The sequence below is a fragment of the Hypanus sabinus genome, chromosome 15, assembly GCF_030144855.1.
Source record: "Hypanus sabinus isolate sHypSab1 chromosome 15, sHypSab1.hap1, whole genome shotgun sequence".
In the NCBI taxonomy this organism is placed as follows: Eukaryota; Metazoa; Chordata; class Chondrichthyes; order Myliobatiformes; family Dasyatidae; genus Hypanus; species Hypanus sabinus.
The window spans coordinates 57,613,870-57,627,906 of NC_082720.1; the positions used below are offsets into that span (position 1 = coordinate 57,613,870).

The window sequence follows — 14,037 nt, forward strand, 5'->3', positions numbered from 1 at the left end:
AGAGAAGTATATCTTTCCCATTTATGTCAAGATCTTGAAGCATTTCCAGGAGATCCTGGTGTCTGGCAGTGTCCAAAACTTTTGTATACTCGATGAAACATAGGTAGATATGTCTTTTTGTACCTGGAATGCTCGTTCACAGATCATCCGTAGCATGACAATTGCATTTCTGGTTCCAATATTTTCCACAAAGCCGCATTGTTCTTTACTGATATCTGGTTTTATACAGCGTCTTGCTCTCATCATGATAACTCTGAGAATAATTATTGCCACATGGCTCATCAAGCTTATTGTACGATGTAACTCATATTCTGTAGCTCCCTCTTTCTCTGGAAGTGTGATGAACACTGATTTACATAAATCATCATGTATCTCCCAATGATCAAAGTTTTCATTTGCTATTTCTGTTATTTTCTCTATTCCAAAATCTTCTAAGGCCAGTTTCATTTCAACAGTGATGTTGTCTGCACCATTGCTCTGTTATGATTTGTTTTATTTATGGTTTTTTATGATTTTAGAATATTAGGTCCTTCAAAAGTCTTCTTTATGTTCGGTTTTCTCCTCTTTGGTCTTCAAAGTTTTGTATTATATATTCTGTCCATCTGTTTAGGATTTCCTCTTTGCTCATAATTAAACTGTCGTCTTTTGCCTCGGTGCATCCACTTGCTGAGCAAGATAATTTCCCCGTTAGTTCTTTAATCTTACTGTGCATCATCTTTGTTCCAGAGTTATGGGTTTGTAGCATTTCTGTCTCTAAGCATTTCTCATTTAGCCATCTGTCTTTAGCTTCTCTGCATTTTCTTTTTATTGTCTTATCAAGTTGTTTGTATTCTTCACTGTCTCTTGGCTTGATGGTCTGTTTTTGGTACATCAATTGTATTATGTCTTCAGGTATCCATTTATCCATTTCTTACTTTTCCATTCTTTTCATGCAGCTTCAACCATGGATTCCTTCAGTATGTCCGAGGAAGATTTGCCTCCTTCATTCTGCAACTGCTCACTAGAGGTCTCTTTTTTCACTGTTTTCCACACCATTCTCAGTAAACGGTTGTGTGTGAAAATCCCAGGAGAGCACTTGTTGCTGAGGCACTCAAACCACCCTCTGTAGCGCCAATCACTCCACTGTCAAAGTCACTTGTATCACATTTCTTCTCCACTCTGATATTTGGTCTGAGCAACAAGAGAACTTCTTGATCATGTCTACTTGCGTTTATCCATTGAATTGCTGCCAAATCGCTGGCTGGTTAGATAATTGTATTAACGAGCGGACGTACTGGTGTACCTAATAAAGTAGCCACTGAATATACACCTAAACTTCTCCCGGTTCAGCGACAGAGAAGGATGGACAGTGGCCGTGTTGCCATTAATGTCCTCATCAAATGAATAAAGGAGTATTGACTATTGACAGTAAATTGGTTTGAACACAATCAAACCACGGTTGCAAAACCAAAAAGAAAATATTGCAGATGCTGACTTTACACTTCTACCTCCTGCATTTCTATTTTAATTAAATACAAGTATAATCTGCTGAGATGTAAGCAAACTAAAATGAATGAATGCATTCATTTTGATTTTCACTTGGTTATCTGACAACCATTCACTTCTAATTTAAGATGTGGGATGAAATTTAAATTTAAAATAAGTGTCTCAGTGGCAGCAGAGATTGGTTGCTTCTATCTTTTGGAATACTTTTCAAAGATGCATTTTTGGATCTTTATTAATGATTTTGCATGTTATAGCTGTGTTATTGCCTTTCCCTGATATAAAATTTTGTGAAGCCAAGGAGAGGGTACAAAAATACTTTCTACTTGTAATTGCATTGATATGTGAAAATAATATGAACATAAGACATAGAAGAAGAATTAGACCATTCGGCCTATCGAGTCCAGTAGATTTATTATCCCCTCCATCATGGCAGAGTTATTACCCCCTCAACTCCATTCCCTTACCTGCTCCTTATAACCTTTGACACTCTTACTATTCAAGACCTATCAACCTCTGCCTTAAATATAAGCAATATCTTGACCGCGACAGCCGTGGGTTGCAATGAATTCCACAGATTCATCACGTTCTAGACAAAGAAATTCCTCCTCACCTCTGTTCTAAATGGACGTCCTTCTATTATGAGGCTGTGCCCTCTGGTCCTAGACTCACCACTATAGGAACCATCCTTTCCACGTCTATTCAACCTAGGCCTTTCACTATTCGATAGGTTTCAACTAGCTCCCCCCTCATTCTTCTGAACTCTAGCGAGTACAAACCAGGATCCATCAAACGCTGCACATACTTTCACCCCTTTATCCAGAGATCAGTATTATGAACCTTCTGTGGACTCTCTCCTATTCCAGCACATCCCTTCATATATAAGGGGCCAAGGATTGCTTGCAACTCTCCACGAACGGCCTGACCGTTGCCTTATGAAACATCAGTAATTATCGTAGAACGGTATCTTAATGTGAATAAACTAATCTTATGGATATGTATCACTAAGATGGTACAAGAACTGAATATCTCCACGAACATGAGTTACAAAAATGAATTCATGAAAAGGATGTCAGTATGAAAAGAATAAATATGGCAAATTGAGAATGACGTTCCATCTCTTCTTTCTAAGCTATGGAAGGTCATACCTTATATAATATTAACCTGATAGCCATTTCTGGACCTTGAAGGACCTAGCTAATCTGGGTAAAGCATTAAATCCTCCATTAACAAATACGATTGCCTATTTTAGTGGTTAGTGCTTGTACAACGGGCTTTGGACTTTATCATTAGCTCTTTAGCCCCTGAATTAAACGGTAATTTACATATTGGGGGTATAAAACATAGGAAAGACAATAGCACTGATTAGTTTATTTTTACGGGATGATGGGATAAAATTCATTATTCCAACAGCAATATGTAACAGCAGATAGATTGACAACCAAGTTATCACATTGGCTATTTGTCAGCCTTTGCACCTAGTTTTTGATGGATTCTGTTGTATTTCTTTGTTCTACTGTATATGCCTGCAAGAAAACGAATTGCAGAGCAGCATATGGCGACAGGTTCATATTTTGATAATAAATTTACTTTGAAGTTTGATTTTATAATCCAACGTGGGATTAATTATTCTATACCCAGATAATGAAAGAAATTTTAAGATTAAGTCAAGCCATTTCATTTGTTTCATAACTACGATTTATTTATTTTGAGCATTTTTTTTCTGTTGAGGACCTTGAGGCTGTTAATTGTGAATCAATTCCAGATTGTTTACACAACAGGCCAAAACGTGCGGACTACTGGGGAAAAAAGCCTCAAATATAAATTTAAACTGTGCAACGATAAATATCATTCTGTGCTCATTTAGGACAACGCGGCTTTAAGAACTGGTGTGCTTCATGATTCGCTGAATATCAGTACGCTTGTGTTCACCAATCAGAAGCTAAGATGTCTTTTGGAGATCCGGACTGCCGTCTAGCATTACCCACCCTCCCTTACGTGAGATCAGAAGCGGTGAAAAAAATTGGCTGGTCAGCTGCCTCGTATGATTTTATTGTGAGAATCCATTGGAAACTGAACAAAAGCTGAAGATGAGGACGAAATGAACTGTGCGATTTATGATCCGGCAGGAGAGTCGAATATCATGGTTTATAAAAATCTGAATAAAGGGACGAGTAATGGTGGCGTCAGGTACTAACAAACGTTGGAATGGTTTACACTGGAAATGCGGTATAATATATATTGGCTGCTAAAATGTCAGTTACTATATTGCGTGCTTTATTCGTGGAGTATAGTTTTGGGGACGATTCATTATTCGATTCCTGAAGAACTGCAGCAGGGCGCCTTTGTTGGGAACCTCGCAGACGATTTTGGTTTGAATGTAAAACAGCTTTCGACAAGAGGTGCTCGGATCGTGTCCGGTCCCAAGAAATCGTATATGGATATCAATTTGAAAAATGGACATTTATTTATGAAGGAAAAAATTGACAGAGAGCAGCTGTGTGAGTCGAGTCTGTTTTGTGTGTTATCCTTAGATGTTTTGCTCGAAAATCCCCTAAAGCTGTACCAGGTTTCAGTGGAGATCCTCGATGTAAATGACAATGCTCCCATTTTCCCCGAGAGCGTAATGCGGCTTGAGGTCTCCGAGCTGGCTACACCGGGGTCGCGTTTCCTTCTCGAGTCCGCGCATGATGCGGACGCCGGGTCCAATTCCTTGCAAACGTACAAGCTGCATCCGAACGAATGTTTCTTTTTGGATGTGCAAGTGCGCAGTGGGAATGAAATGTTACCAGTATTAGTGTTGCAGCGCCCCTTGGACAGAGAAAAAGAATCGGTCCACAAATTAGTTTTGATAGCAGAGGATGGCGGTATCCCTTTAAGGTCAGGCACCCTTCAGGTTACCATCACGGTGAAGGATGCAAACGATAACGTGCCTGTTTTTCCTCAGTCAGCTTATAAAGTTAGCCTATTAGAGTCTGCACCCAAAGGGACACTTATTATCAAATTAAACGCCACTGACATGGACGATGGTCCCAACGGAGAGATTATGTACTCGTTCAGCAGCCATAATTCTGCCAGAGTCCGTAAATTTCTTGATATTAATTCCAAAACTGGTGAAATTACATTGAAAGAAAATTTGGATTATGAAGTAAGTACCTCAATGGGGATTAGCATACAGGCAAAGGACATGGGCTTAAACTCAATGGCCGTGTATTGTGACGTGTTGCTGAATATTATCGATGTCAATGATAACGCACCTGAGATAACACTCACATCCCTATCCAGTAACGTTTTGGAAAATGTCCCCAATGGGACTGTAGTAGTTCTCTTCAGCGTAACAGACAAGGACTCGGGACAAAACGGGCAAGTACAGTGTCAAATTTCAAGCAAACTGCCCTTTCGACTCGATTCATCTTTGACGAATTATTACGGGATGCTTATTAGCCAACCGTTGGATCGCGAAAGCGCCTCCAGGTATAATATTACAATAACATGTACCGATGCCGGAATCCTTCCTCTCACATCTCAGGAAACCATTAGTTTGGAGGTTTCAGATGTAAATGATAATGCGCCAAGATTTACGCAACCCGCGTACACCGCGAGTGTCATGGAGAATAATGTGATTGGTGCTTCTATATTCCATTTAAGTGCTGTCGATCCAGACGTAGGGCAAAATTCCAGACTGAAATTTTCTATTTTAGAGTCTCAATATCGGAACCCCCAAGAAAGTTCTTATGTCTCTGTTAATTCAGATAGTGGCGTCATATTTGCTCAGAGATCGTTTGACTACGAACAGCTGAAGAAGTTCCAGATCCAGGTTCAGGTGCTGGATTCTGGAGTCCCACCACTAAGCAGCAACGTTTCAGTGGACATTGTTATCCTCGATCAGAATGACAATGCCCCAGTGATTGTGAATCCTCTGCCCGAATACAGAATAGAAACAATATCTCTGTTCTCAGAACCAGGAACACTCGTTTCCAAGATATCAGCCACTGATGCTGACAGTGGTCAAAATGCCTTTCTGTATTTCCAGATTTTTCAAGCCACCCATCATGATCTTTTTACTATTTCACCAGAGTCTGGTGAAATTTGGACTATACGCCGGATCACAAGCAAGGATGCCCTTAATCAACGACTAGTCATTGTGGTCAAAGATAATGGAACTCCTTCACTTTCATCTTCTGTGACCATAGCATTAACTGTAGTCGGGGCTGACAGTGAAAAGTTCTCGAGTGCCAATGGTTTACCTAACAATCTAGGGTTCACACACGATCTTGGTTTTTCTTTGGTCATAACGTTTGGGATAACATCTACAATTTTCTTTGTTATTTTACTTATCCTTGCTGTTAAGGTTTATAGAAACAGGCAAGGATCTGGAGGACATCACTGTTCCTGTTGCTGCCTTGGATCAAGAAATTCTCTGAATGGAATTCAAAAGGCCAGTCGAAGCCTACAGATACCTCCAAATTACGTAGAGGTATTCGGGGGCGACCCACTCTCTCAACGTTTTCGTTACGAGTCCTGTTCAACTTTGCCGTCGACGGATGTCAAGGCATGTGGGAAATCCACAGGCAATGATTATCTACAAAATGAGGCTTTCAGGAAACAAAAGCCTGAACGTGTGAATATAGACAATTACAGCAGCACTATAAATAACGAGGTGAGGCACTTCTTAAAATCAATAAGATGTACTCAGTTGGTTTGGTTTGGATGTGTTTGAGGCTCGCTGGATGTGAGTCAATTTTCAATCACGTTATTCAACTTTTATGAATATTTCTATTACTTCTGAACATTCCAGTTTCCTTTTTTAAGATTAGGGTAGGAATCTGATCACAGAAACAAAAACATGGATACCCTTCCCCACCCACAAATTGAACCTTTGCAACTATCTTCACTAAAGGTCTGGGTATGCTGTGTTATTAATCATATTCAGGACAGGAGTAGCTAAATTTTATGAGTGCAACAGAATCAACGACTGTCATGAGTACATAAAGTTTAAATCCAAAGATTATTTCCTCTGTGATCACAATGAAATGCAGTGACCGTATGATGTAGTTCAGTTATTATTTCTGATACTGCTTGTTTTTGTACTTCTCTGAAGTTGTTTGCATACTTGTTTGCCAATGAGCCCTCTTACACTCATGTGACCAATTAACCTACTGTCCCGTACGCCTTTAGACTGGGCATGAGGAAAATGGAACAGTCAGAGGAAACTCACATTCACGGGAGAAGGTGCATACTCCTTACAGTAAGAAGTGGGAATTGAACTAGAAACTCTGGCTCTGAGATAGCTTGACTAACCGCTACGCTACCTGCCGCCCTTAACCCCTGTTAGGTTCCAGTTTATTATGATAAGTTAAATAAAGCTAAATATACGTATATTTTACAGCGAATGTGAAAAATTACTAAATATATGCGTCAACAACAATTTCCAGAAATAATTTGACAAAATAAAATTGTAATAATAATGGGATAGAAATATTTGATTTTTAACTGCACAGCTAAAAAAGTTAAATTTATCCAAATAATCTGATACGACGTTGCGGCTTTAAGAAACGTTCAGTGCAGGGATTGGCTGAACGTAAGGGACTCCATCCGCCAATCAAAAGCAGCGATGTTACTGGCGATCTTGACTGCCCCCTTCCCTCCCGGTCCACCATCACAGACGATCAGATGCAGTTGAAACCTGAATGGCGGACTGCCGAGAGCTTGCTTGGTTTATTCCGCTACCCGTGAGCTTCAGAAAAACAAGGGTTGCCGGAAGGAATCTCAAAGGTTCGCAAACCCACTTTGTCTTTTTTTTTATTTGTGTACAACTAAGTGTTTTGTAACGTTTGCTCACCAAGGACATGATTTATCAAGAAATTAATGTGGAGGGCTGAACCAACTGCGCCGTGTAGCGCGGAAATAATTGGAATGTTTTGTACCTGCGATGGGATATTATCAAATATTTTGGAGGCTAAACTGGCAATTGCTGTATTGTGTCTTCTTCGAATGGGCTGCGGCTTCTGGACAGATTCGTTATTCGATCTCTGAAGAACTACAAGTGGGCGCCTTTGTTGGAAATATCGCAGACGATCTGGGTCTACGTGCAAGGGAGCTCTCAGCTCGCAATTTTCAGATCGTACCTGGTTCCCGGAAACAGTATTTGGAGGTAAATTTAGACAATGGGATTATGTCTGTTAAAGAGAAAATCGACAGGGAGCAGTTATGTGGAACGAGCCTCGCGTGCACGTTGTCTTTGGAGGCTGTAGTCGAAAATCCATTGACTGTGTATCACATCGAAGTGTCGGTTCTTGATATAAACGACAATTCTCCCAGTTTCCCAAATAACCAACTTCACCTTAAAATCTCCGAGCTTGCTGCACCGGGAGCGCAGTTTCCCCTGGAGTGTGCACACGATCCGGATGTCGGAACCAATTCCCTGCAAACCTACCAGCTAACTGCTAACGAGTATTTCGTGTTAAATATTGACTCGCACGGTGGAACCGGTAAGTTGCCAATATTAGTGTTGGAACGGCCTTTGGATCGGGAAAAGCAAGCGACACATAAATTGGGATTGCTTGCCAAAGACGGCGGTATTCCTGCTCAGACTGGCGGTGCTGATATAATTATTGCAGTGCAGGACGAAAACGACAACGCGCCCGTCTTCCCAAATTCCGTTTACAGAATTAATCTGCCAGAAAATGTACCCAAAGGGACACTAGTTATCAGATTAAATGCCACTGATCTAGATATTGGCTCTAATGGAGACATATCATACTCATTCAGTAGTCAGAATACAGCTAAAATCCGTAAATTGTTTTCTGTGGACTCCAGAGCAGGGGATATCAGAGTGAAAGGCAATCTGGACTATGAGGAATACAGTACATTTGAAATCAACGTGCAGGCACTGGACCAGGGTACTAATGCAAATGCTGGATACTGTCACCTTGTGGTTAATATTATCGATGTCAACGATAACGCCCCTGAGGTAAAGTTAACCACTTTATTCAGCCCCGTTCGTGAAGATTCACCACCTGGGACTGTGGTTGCTCTGATTGGTGTGTCCGACCAAGACTCGGGTGCAGATGGGCAGATAGAGTGTGAAATTACAGACGGATTACCCTTTATACTGGATTCGTCCTTGAGGAATTATTACAGATTACTTACTGAGAATTTGCTGGATAGAGAAAATACTTCCAGTTATGACGTTTCTGTCATGTGCAGTGACTTGGGCTCTCCTCCTCTCGCATCCAGAAAAACAATTACAGTGGAAGTTTCGGATATAAATGACAACGCGCCACACTTTACGCAGTCATCCTATACAGTTTACGTGATGGAGAACAACGTCATAGGGGCGTCAATCATCACAGTGACAGCGGTTGACCCAGACATGAGCCAGAACTCCCAGGTATTTTACTCAATTCTGGAGAAGCAATCTCTGAGTGAGCCTTTGTCCACTTACGTCAGTGTCAACTCCAAGAACGGGGTTATATTCGCTCAAAGGGCTTTTGATTACGAGTATCTCAAAAGCTTTCAGATCAAAGTCCAGGCCAGGGATTCTGGAGACCCGCCACATATTGCCACCGCTTCGGTGGATGTAATTATCCTTGACCAGAATGACAACGCCCCGGTGATTGTGCACCCGGCCACAGAACACGGCTCAACGGCATTTGAAACAGTATCCCGCTTCGCAGAGCCAGGCTACCTGGTGACAAAGCTTACAGCAACTGATTCTGACTCGGGCCAGAATGCACGTCTCTCTTACCGGATTCTACAGTCCACTGACCCAGGACTTTTCACCATCTCACCCGATACGGGAGAAATATGGACAATTCGCAAATTTACGAGGAAAGACGCAAACAAGCAAAGGCTGATTGCTGTGGTAAATGATAACGGGACGCCGTCACTTTCTGCAACAATGACTCTTATCTTGTCGGTGGTGGAAGACGATATGGAAATTCTCTCGCGTGTGGAAGATTCATCTGAAGATGCTGGATTGACCAGTGACATAACATTCTACTTAATTATAGCTTTAGGGATAATCTCATCCACTTTCTTTGTTATTTTAATTGGTCTTGTCATTACAGTGTACAGAAACAGAACTGGGTTTGGCGGTTATGCATGTTCCCTGGATACATGCTGTTGTTTTCCAACGAGGACCTCGTTCAAGGGCTTCCAAAAGAGTAGGAGAACTCTTCAGATACCACCGAATTACGTTGAAGTATTTGGGGGTGATCCTCTTTCTCAAAGTTTCCGTTATGGCACCTGTTCCACTTCCAATTCGACAAAGGGAGAGTTGTCGTACTCCAGCGGGTACCGAGGTGAAGCCAGGAGTGCAATTGCGTGCAGTAACGAACAGTCTCAATCATTATATTCTAACCATTGTAGCAACGTTCAAAAGGTGAGATGATTGTGTAAATTGGCCGGTCCATAAATGCACATAACTACGGTGTATTGTTGCAGATAAATAACCCTTAACTTGCACTTTAAGATTTTTATAAGCAACAGATAAAATGCTTGAAGAAGTCAGCGAGTCAGGCAGCATCTTTGAAGGGAAATGGAATCGAGACCCTTCATAGGGGCTATTTGATATCAAACCTGACACACTGAACACTTCTGGCTTTTTGTATGTTGCTCCAGAGTTCCAGCATTTGCAGTCTCTCATGTCTCCTTTGCGCTTTTCTCAATCGACCTGTGTAAAGTAAACTTCACTCTTCACGTGGCACCCTTCTGATTGATGCGACGTTAACAATTAATGTAATTCGTTGGTTGTTTTTGCAATTTCTCCTACTTGGCAATTAATTGGTCGTATAATTGTATGTTGTAGGTGACATCAGTTCGTTGCACGTGTAAGATAAAACTTCATTGCAATCAGATAGAGAATAGATGTTCACCCATCGGTCAGACTTGAATGTGATGGCAGGTACATTCTTCATCTGGGTTGATATAAAACAATCTTAACGAGCACTTGTTAGCACTATATAATATATTAAAACGTGTTGTTTAGCTTGATAGGTAACATTTCTTTTTTTTTTTTTGAGGATATAGCGTCATCAACGTGCCAAAACTATGTATGCGCTTAATAGTAACGGGGTCGAGCGCTCTAAATGGAAACGAGTGAAGTAAGGAACCACGTTGTATTAAGATTGAAAACACAGTTATGAAGGTGAAACTGTGCAATGAATTAATTATATAAAACGCATGGACTGACTGGAGAGGACTCAATCGGGCAAATTTACCTATTAGCGTAAATATGAATAATTATATCGATGTTACGCAAGAACATAAGAGCACCACAACAGTGTAACAATAGGCCATTCGAGAGTGGACTATCGCTATCTTCATTTCTTATCAGATTCAATACTCGACAGTCATTTGTGTCCACATATCACTTTTCGGCCTCCTCCACTATCTCCGTTCATCCCATCCCACTCATCACCACTTTATCTGTCAACACTTCCAATCCTATATCTAGCTCATTACATTAGATCCTCCCTCAATGTTCTCACTCACCTCTTTAGACTGTCTCTCCCCTTTACACACTCAGTCCTGGTTCAGGTCTAGACTTCACCACTTTATCCTGCCTCGCTTCCCTTTACGGTCTTGATAACGGGGCGGTGACTGAAACGTAGAGGACCCTCTGCATCCGTAGACACTGCTTGATGCACTGAGCTCCTCCAGCAGCTTCTTTGTTTACCTTGGGCCAGTGAGGTTCTTGTGCCCGCTGAAACATTCAAAAAGATCATCCCTATACCTGAAAATCACTTACACACGGAATCCTCACATGCCTTGATTTCCTCAAAAGTCAAAGTAAATTTATTATTGAAGTACCTATAGGTCACCATAGACTACCCTGAGATTCATTTTCTTGCGGGCATTTACAGGAAAGCAAAGAAATCCAATAGAATTCACCAAAACAAAAACTGGCAAACAACCAATATGCAAAATGTGCGAATAGATAAGTAAATAATACTGTCAACATAAGTTGTGGAGTTCTTCAAAGCGAGTCTGCAGGTAGAGAAATCGTTAAGGTGAACGAAATTATCCATGCAGGCTCCAGAGCCTGATGATTGTAGGGTAATATATGTTCCTGAACCTGGTGGTATGCGATCTTGGGCTTCTACACTTTCAGAACGATTGTAGTAGTGAGAAGACAGCATGGCCTGAATGAGAGTTGTTGATGATAGGTGCTGCTTTCATGTGACAATGCTTCTTGTAGATATGGTCAATGCTGGGCAGAGCTTTGCCTGTGATGGGCTGGGCTGTATCCATCACATTCTGTAGCCTTTTTTCGTTCCGGGCATTGCTGTTTTCATACCAGGCCTTGATGCGACCAGCCAGGGTGCTTTCCTCTGTGCATCTATAGAAATTTGTCATTTTTTTAGACAAAGTTGCACAAACTGAAGCCGAATCTACGAAAATTTCTAAGAAAGTAGAGGCGCTGCGGTGCACTCTTTTTGATGTCACGTAGGTGCTGGTCCCAGGACAGATAATATGATATGTTAGTAACTTAAAGTTATTTAGAAATTCAAAGTTACCTCCGATCTCCTAAAGGGGATTGGCAATGGGCCTGCTCTATCTTCCTCCTGTAGTCGATAATCAGCTCTTTGGTTTTGCTAACATTGAGTGAGAGGTTATCAGCCATTCAACCATATTTTCAACCTCCCTCCTATATGCCGATTCGTTACCACCTTTGCTTCGGCCAACAACAGGGCTGTCCTCAACAAGCTTAAATATTGCATTAGAGCTGTACTTAGTCACACAATCGAAGATCTAAAGCGAGTAGAGCAGAGGGTGACCACTCAGTCTGATGCTGCACCTGTGCATTTGGTGATTGTGGAGGAGAGGCTGTTGCCAATCGTACCTGTTGGGATTTGCAATAGAGGAAAGTGGGTATCCAGGAAGGTGTTGAGGCCTAAATCTTGGAGATGCAGTGTTGAATTATGAACTGTAGTCAATGAAGAGCATCTGGATATATAAAAGGGATGTTCGGTAGATAAAGGGGAAACAGTGATGTTGTATATTTCGTCTTTCAGAAGGCCTTTATCGAAGTGCCACACGTGGCTGCTTAGCAACTTAACAGCCCATGGTATTACAGGAAATTTACTAACATGGTTAGAGCATTGGCTGACTAGTAGGAGGCAGCGAGTTGGAAAAAAGGGATCCTTTTCTGTTTGGATGCCAGTGACTAGTGGTGTTCCACAGGGATCAGTGTTGGGACCACTACTTTGTATGCTGTATATAAATGATTTAAATGACATAATAAATGGCTTTGTTGCTAAGTTTGCAAATGATACAAAGGTTGGTGGAATGACAGGCAGTGTTGATGAAACAGGTGGAATGCAGAAGGAGTTAGACAGGTTAGGAGAATGGGCCAAAAAGTGTCAAATGAAATACAAAATGCATGGCCATGCACTTTGGTAGTAGAAATAAATGTGCGAACTGTATTCTTTCTTTTTCAATCTTTTTATTAAATTTCATATATATAAAAAAAACAACACATAATAATGAATAGATTACAAATTCAATAAACTTGAGACTACATTAGTAATAGGATAATAATATCCTATTAAAACATCCATCAACAAAAGGTACATAAATCAATCAAGTCTATATAAATATATATGAAAAAAAACAAAAATAATCATCGAAAAAAGAAAAAAAAAATTGAAATTATATATGAGAAAAAATATATATTGAAAAAAAATACTAAACTAAACTAACATGGGCAATAATAATAACTGTTTTCTAAGCAGGGAAAAAATCCAATAATCTGAGTTGCAAGAGGTCCTGGGAGCCTTATGTAGAACACCCTAATGGTTAACTTGCAGGTTGAGTTGGTGGTCAGAAAGGCAAATGCCATGTTAGCATTCATCTAGATCTAGATCTAGAATACAAGAGCCTTTATAAGTCAATGGTGAGGGCTCACATTGAGTATTGTGAACAGTTTTGGGCCCCTCATCTTAGAAAAGTTGTGCTGGCATTGGAGAACGTCCAGAGAAGGTTCACAAAGATGATTTCAGGAATGAAAAGTTTATCATACGAGGAACGTTTAATTGCTGTTGGTCTGTACTCGCTGGACTTCAGAAGAATGAGGGGAGATCTCATTGAAACGTTTCGAATGTTGAAAGTCCAAAACAGAGTAGATGTGAAAAGGATATTTCCCATTGTGAGAGAGTCTAGGACAAGAGGGCACAGCCTTAGGTTAGAGGGACGCCCTTTCAAAACAGAGATGCGGAAGAATTTCGCTAGCCAAGGGATGGTGTATTTGCTGAATTTGTTGCCACGTGCTGCTGTGCAGGCCAGATCGTTGGTTGTATTTGAAGCAGAGATTGATAGGTTCTTGATTGGACACGGCATCAAAGATTGCGGGGAGTTGGCCGGGCACTGTGGTTGAGGAGGAGAAGAAAGAAGGATCAGCCATGATTGAATGGCAGAACAGACTCGATAGGCCAGATGGCCTAATTCTGCTCCTATGTCTTATGGTCTTCTCACCCTTGTTATGAGCAATTCTCTTTACAACGCAGCTACACCAGGAGGAGAATTTTCGTGCATTGAATTATATTGACA

At 41.0% G+C, this 14,037-nt stretch overlaps 2 protein-coding genes across 2 annotated transcripts; both read left to right on the plus strand.

Annotated features, from left to right (window-relative positions):
- The first annotated feature begins 3,583 nt into the window (after positions 1-3,583).
- Positions 3,584-7,218, plus strand: LOC132405252 (protocadherin-10-like). The gene is made up of 3 exons (XM_059989936.1): positions 3,584-3,672; positions 3,772-6,142; positions 7,036-7,218. The coding sequence occupies exons 1-3, from the start codon at positions 3,584-3,586 to the stop codon at positions 7,216-7,218; spliced, it is 2,643 nt and encodes an 880-aa protein (XP_059845919.1).
- Positions 7,219-7,414: 196 nt separating this feature from the next.
- On the plus strand, positions 7,415-9,877 carry LOC132405253 (protocadherin-10-like). Its single transcript, XM_059989937.1, has one exon. The coding sequence runs from the start codon at positions 7,415-7,417 to the stop codon at positions 9,875-9,877; it is 2,463 nt and encodes an 820-aa protein (XP_059845920.1).
- The last annotated feature ends 4,160 nt before the right edge of the window (positions 9,878-14,037 follow it).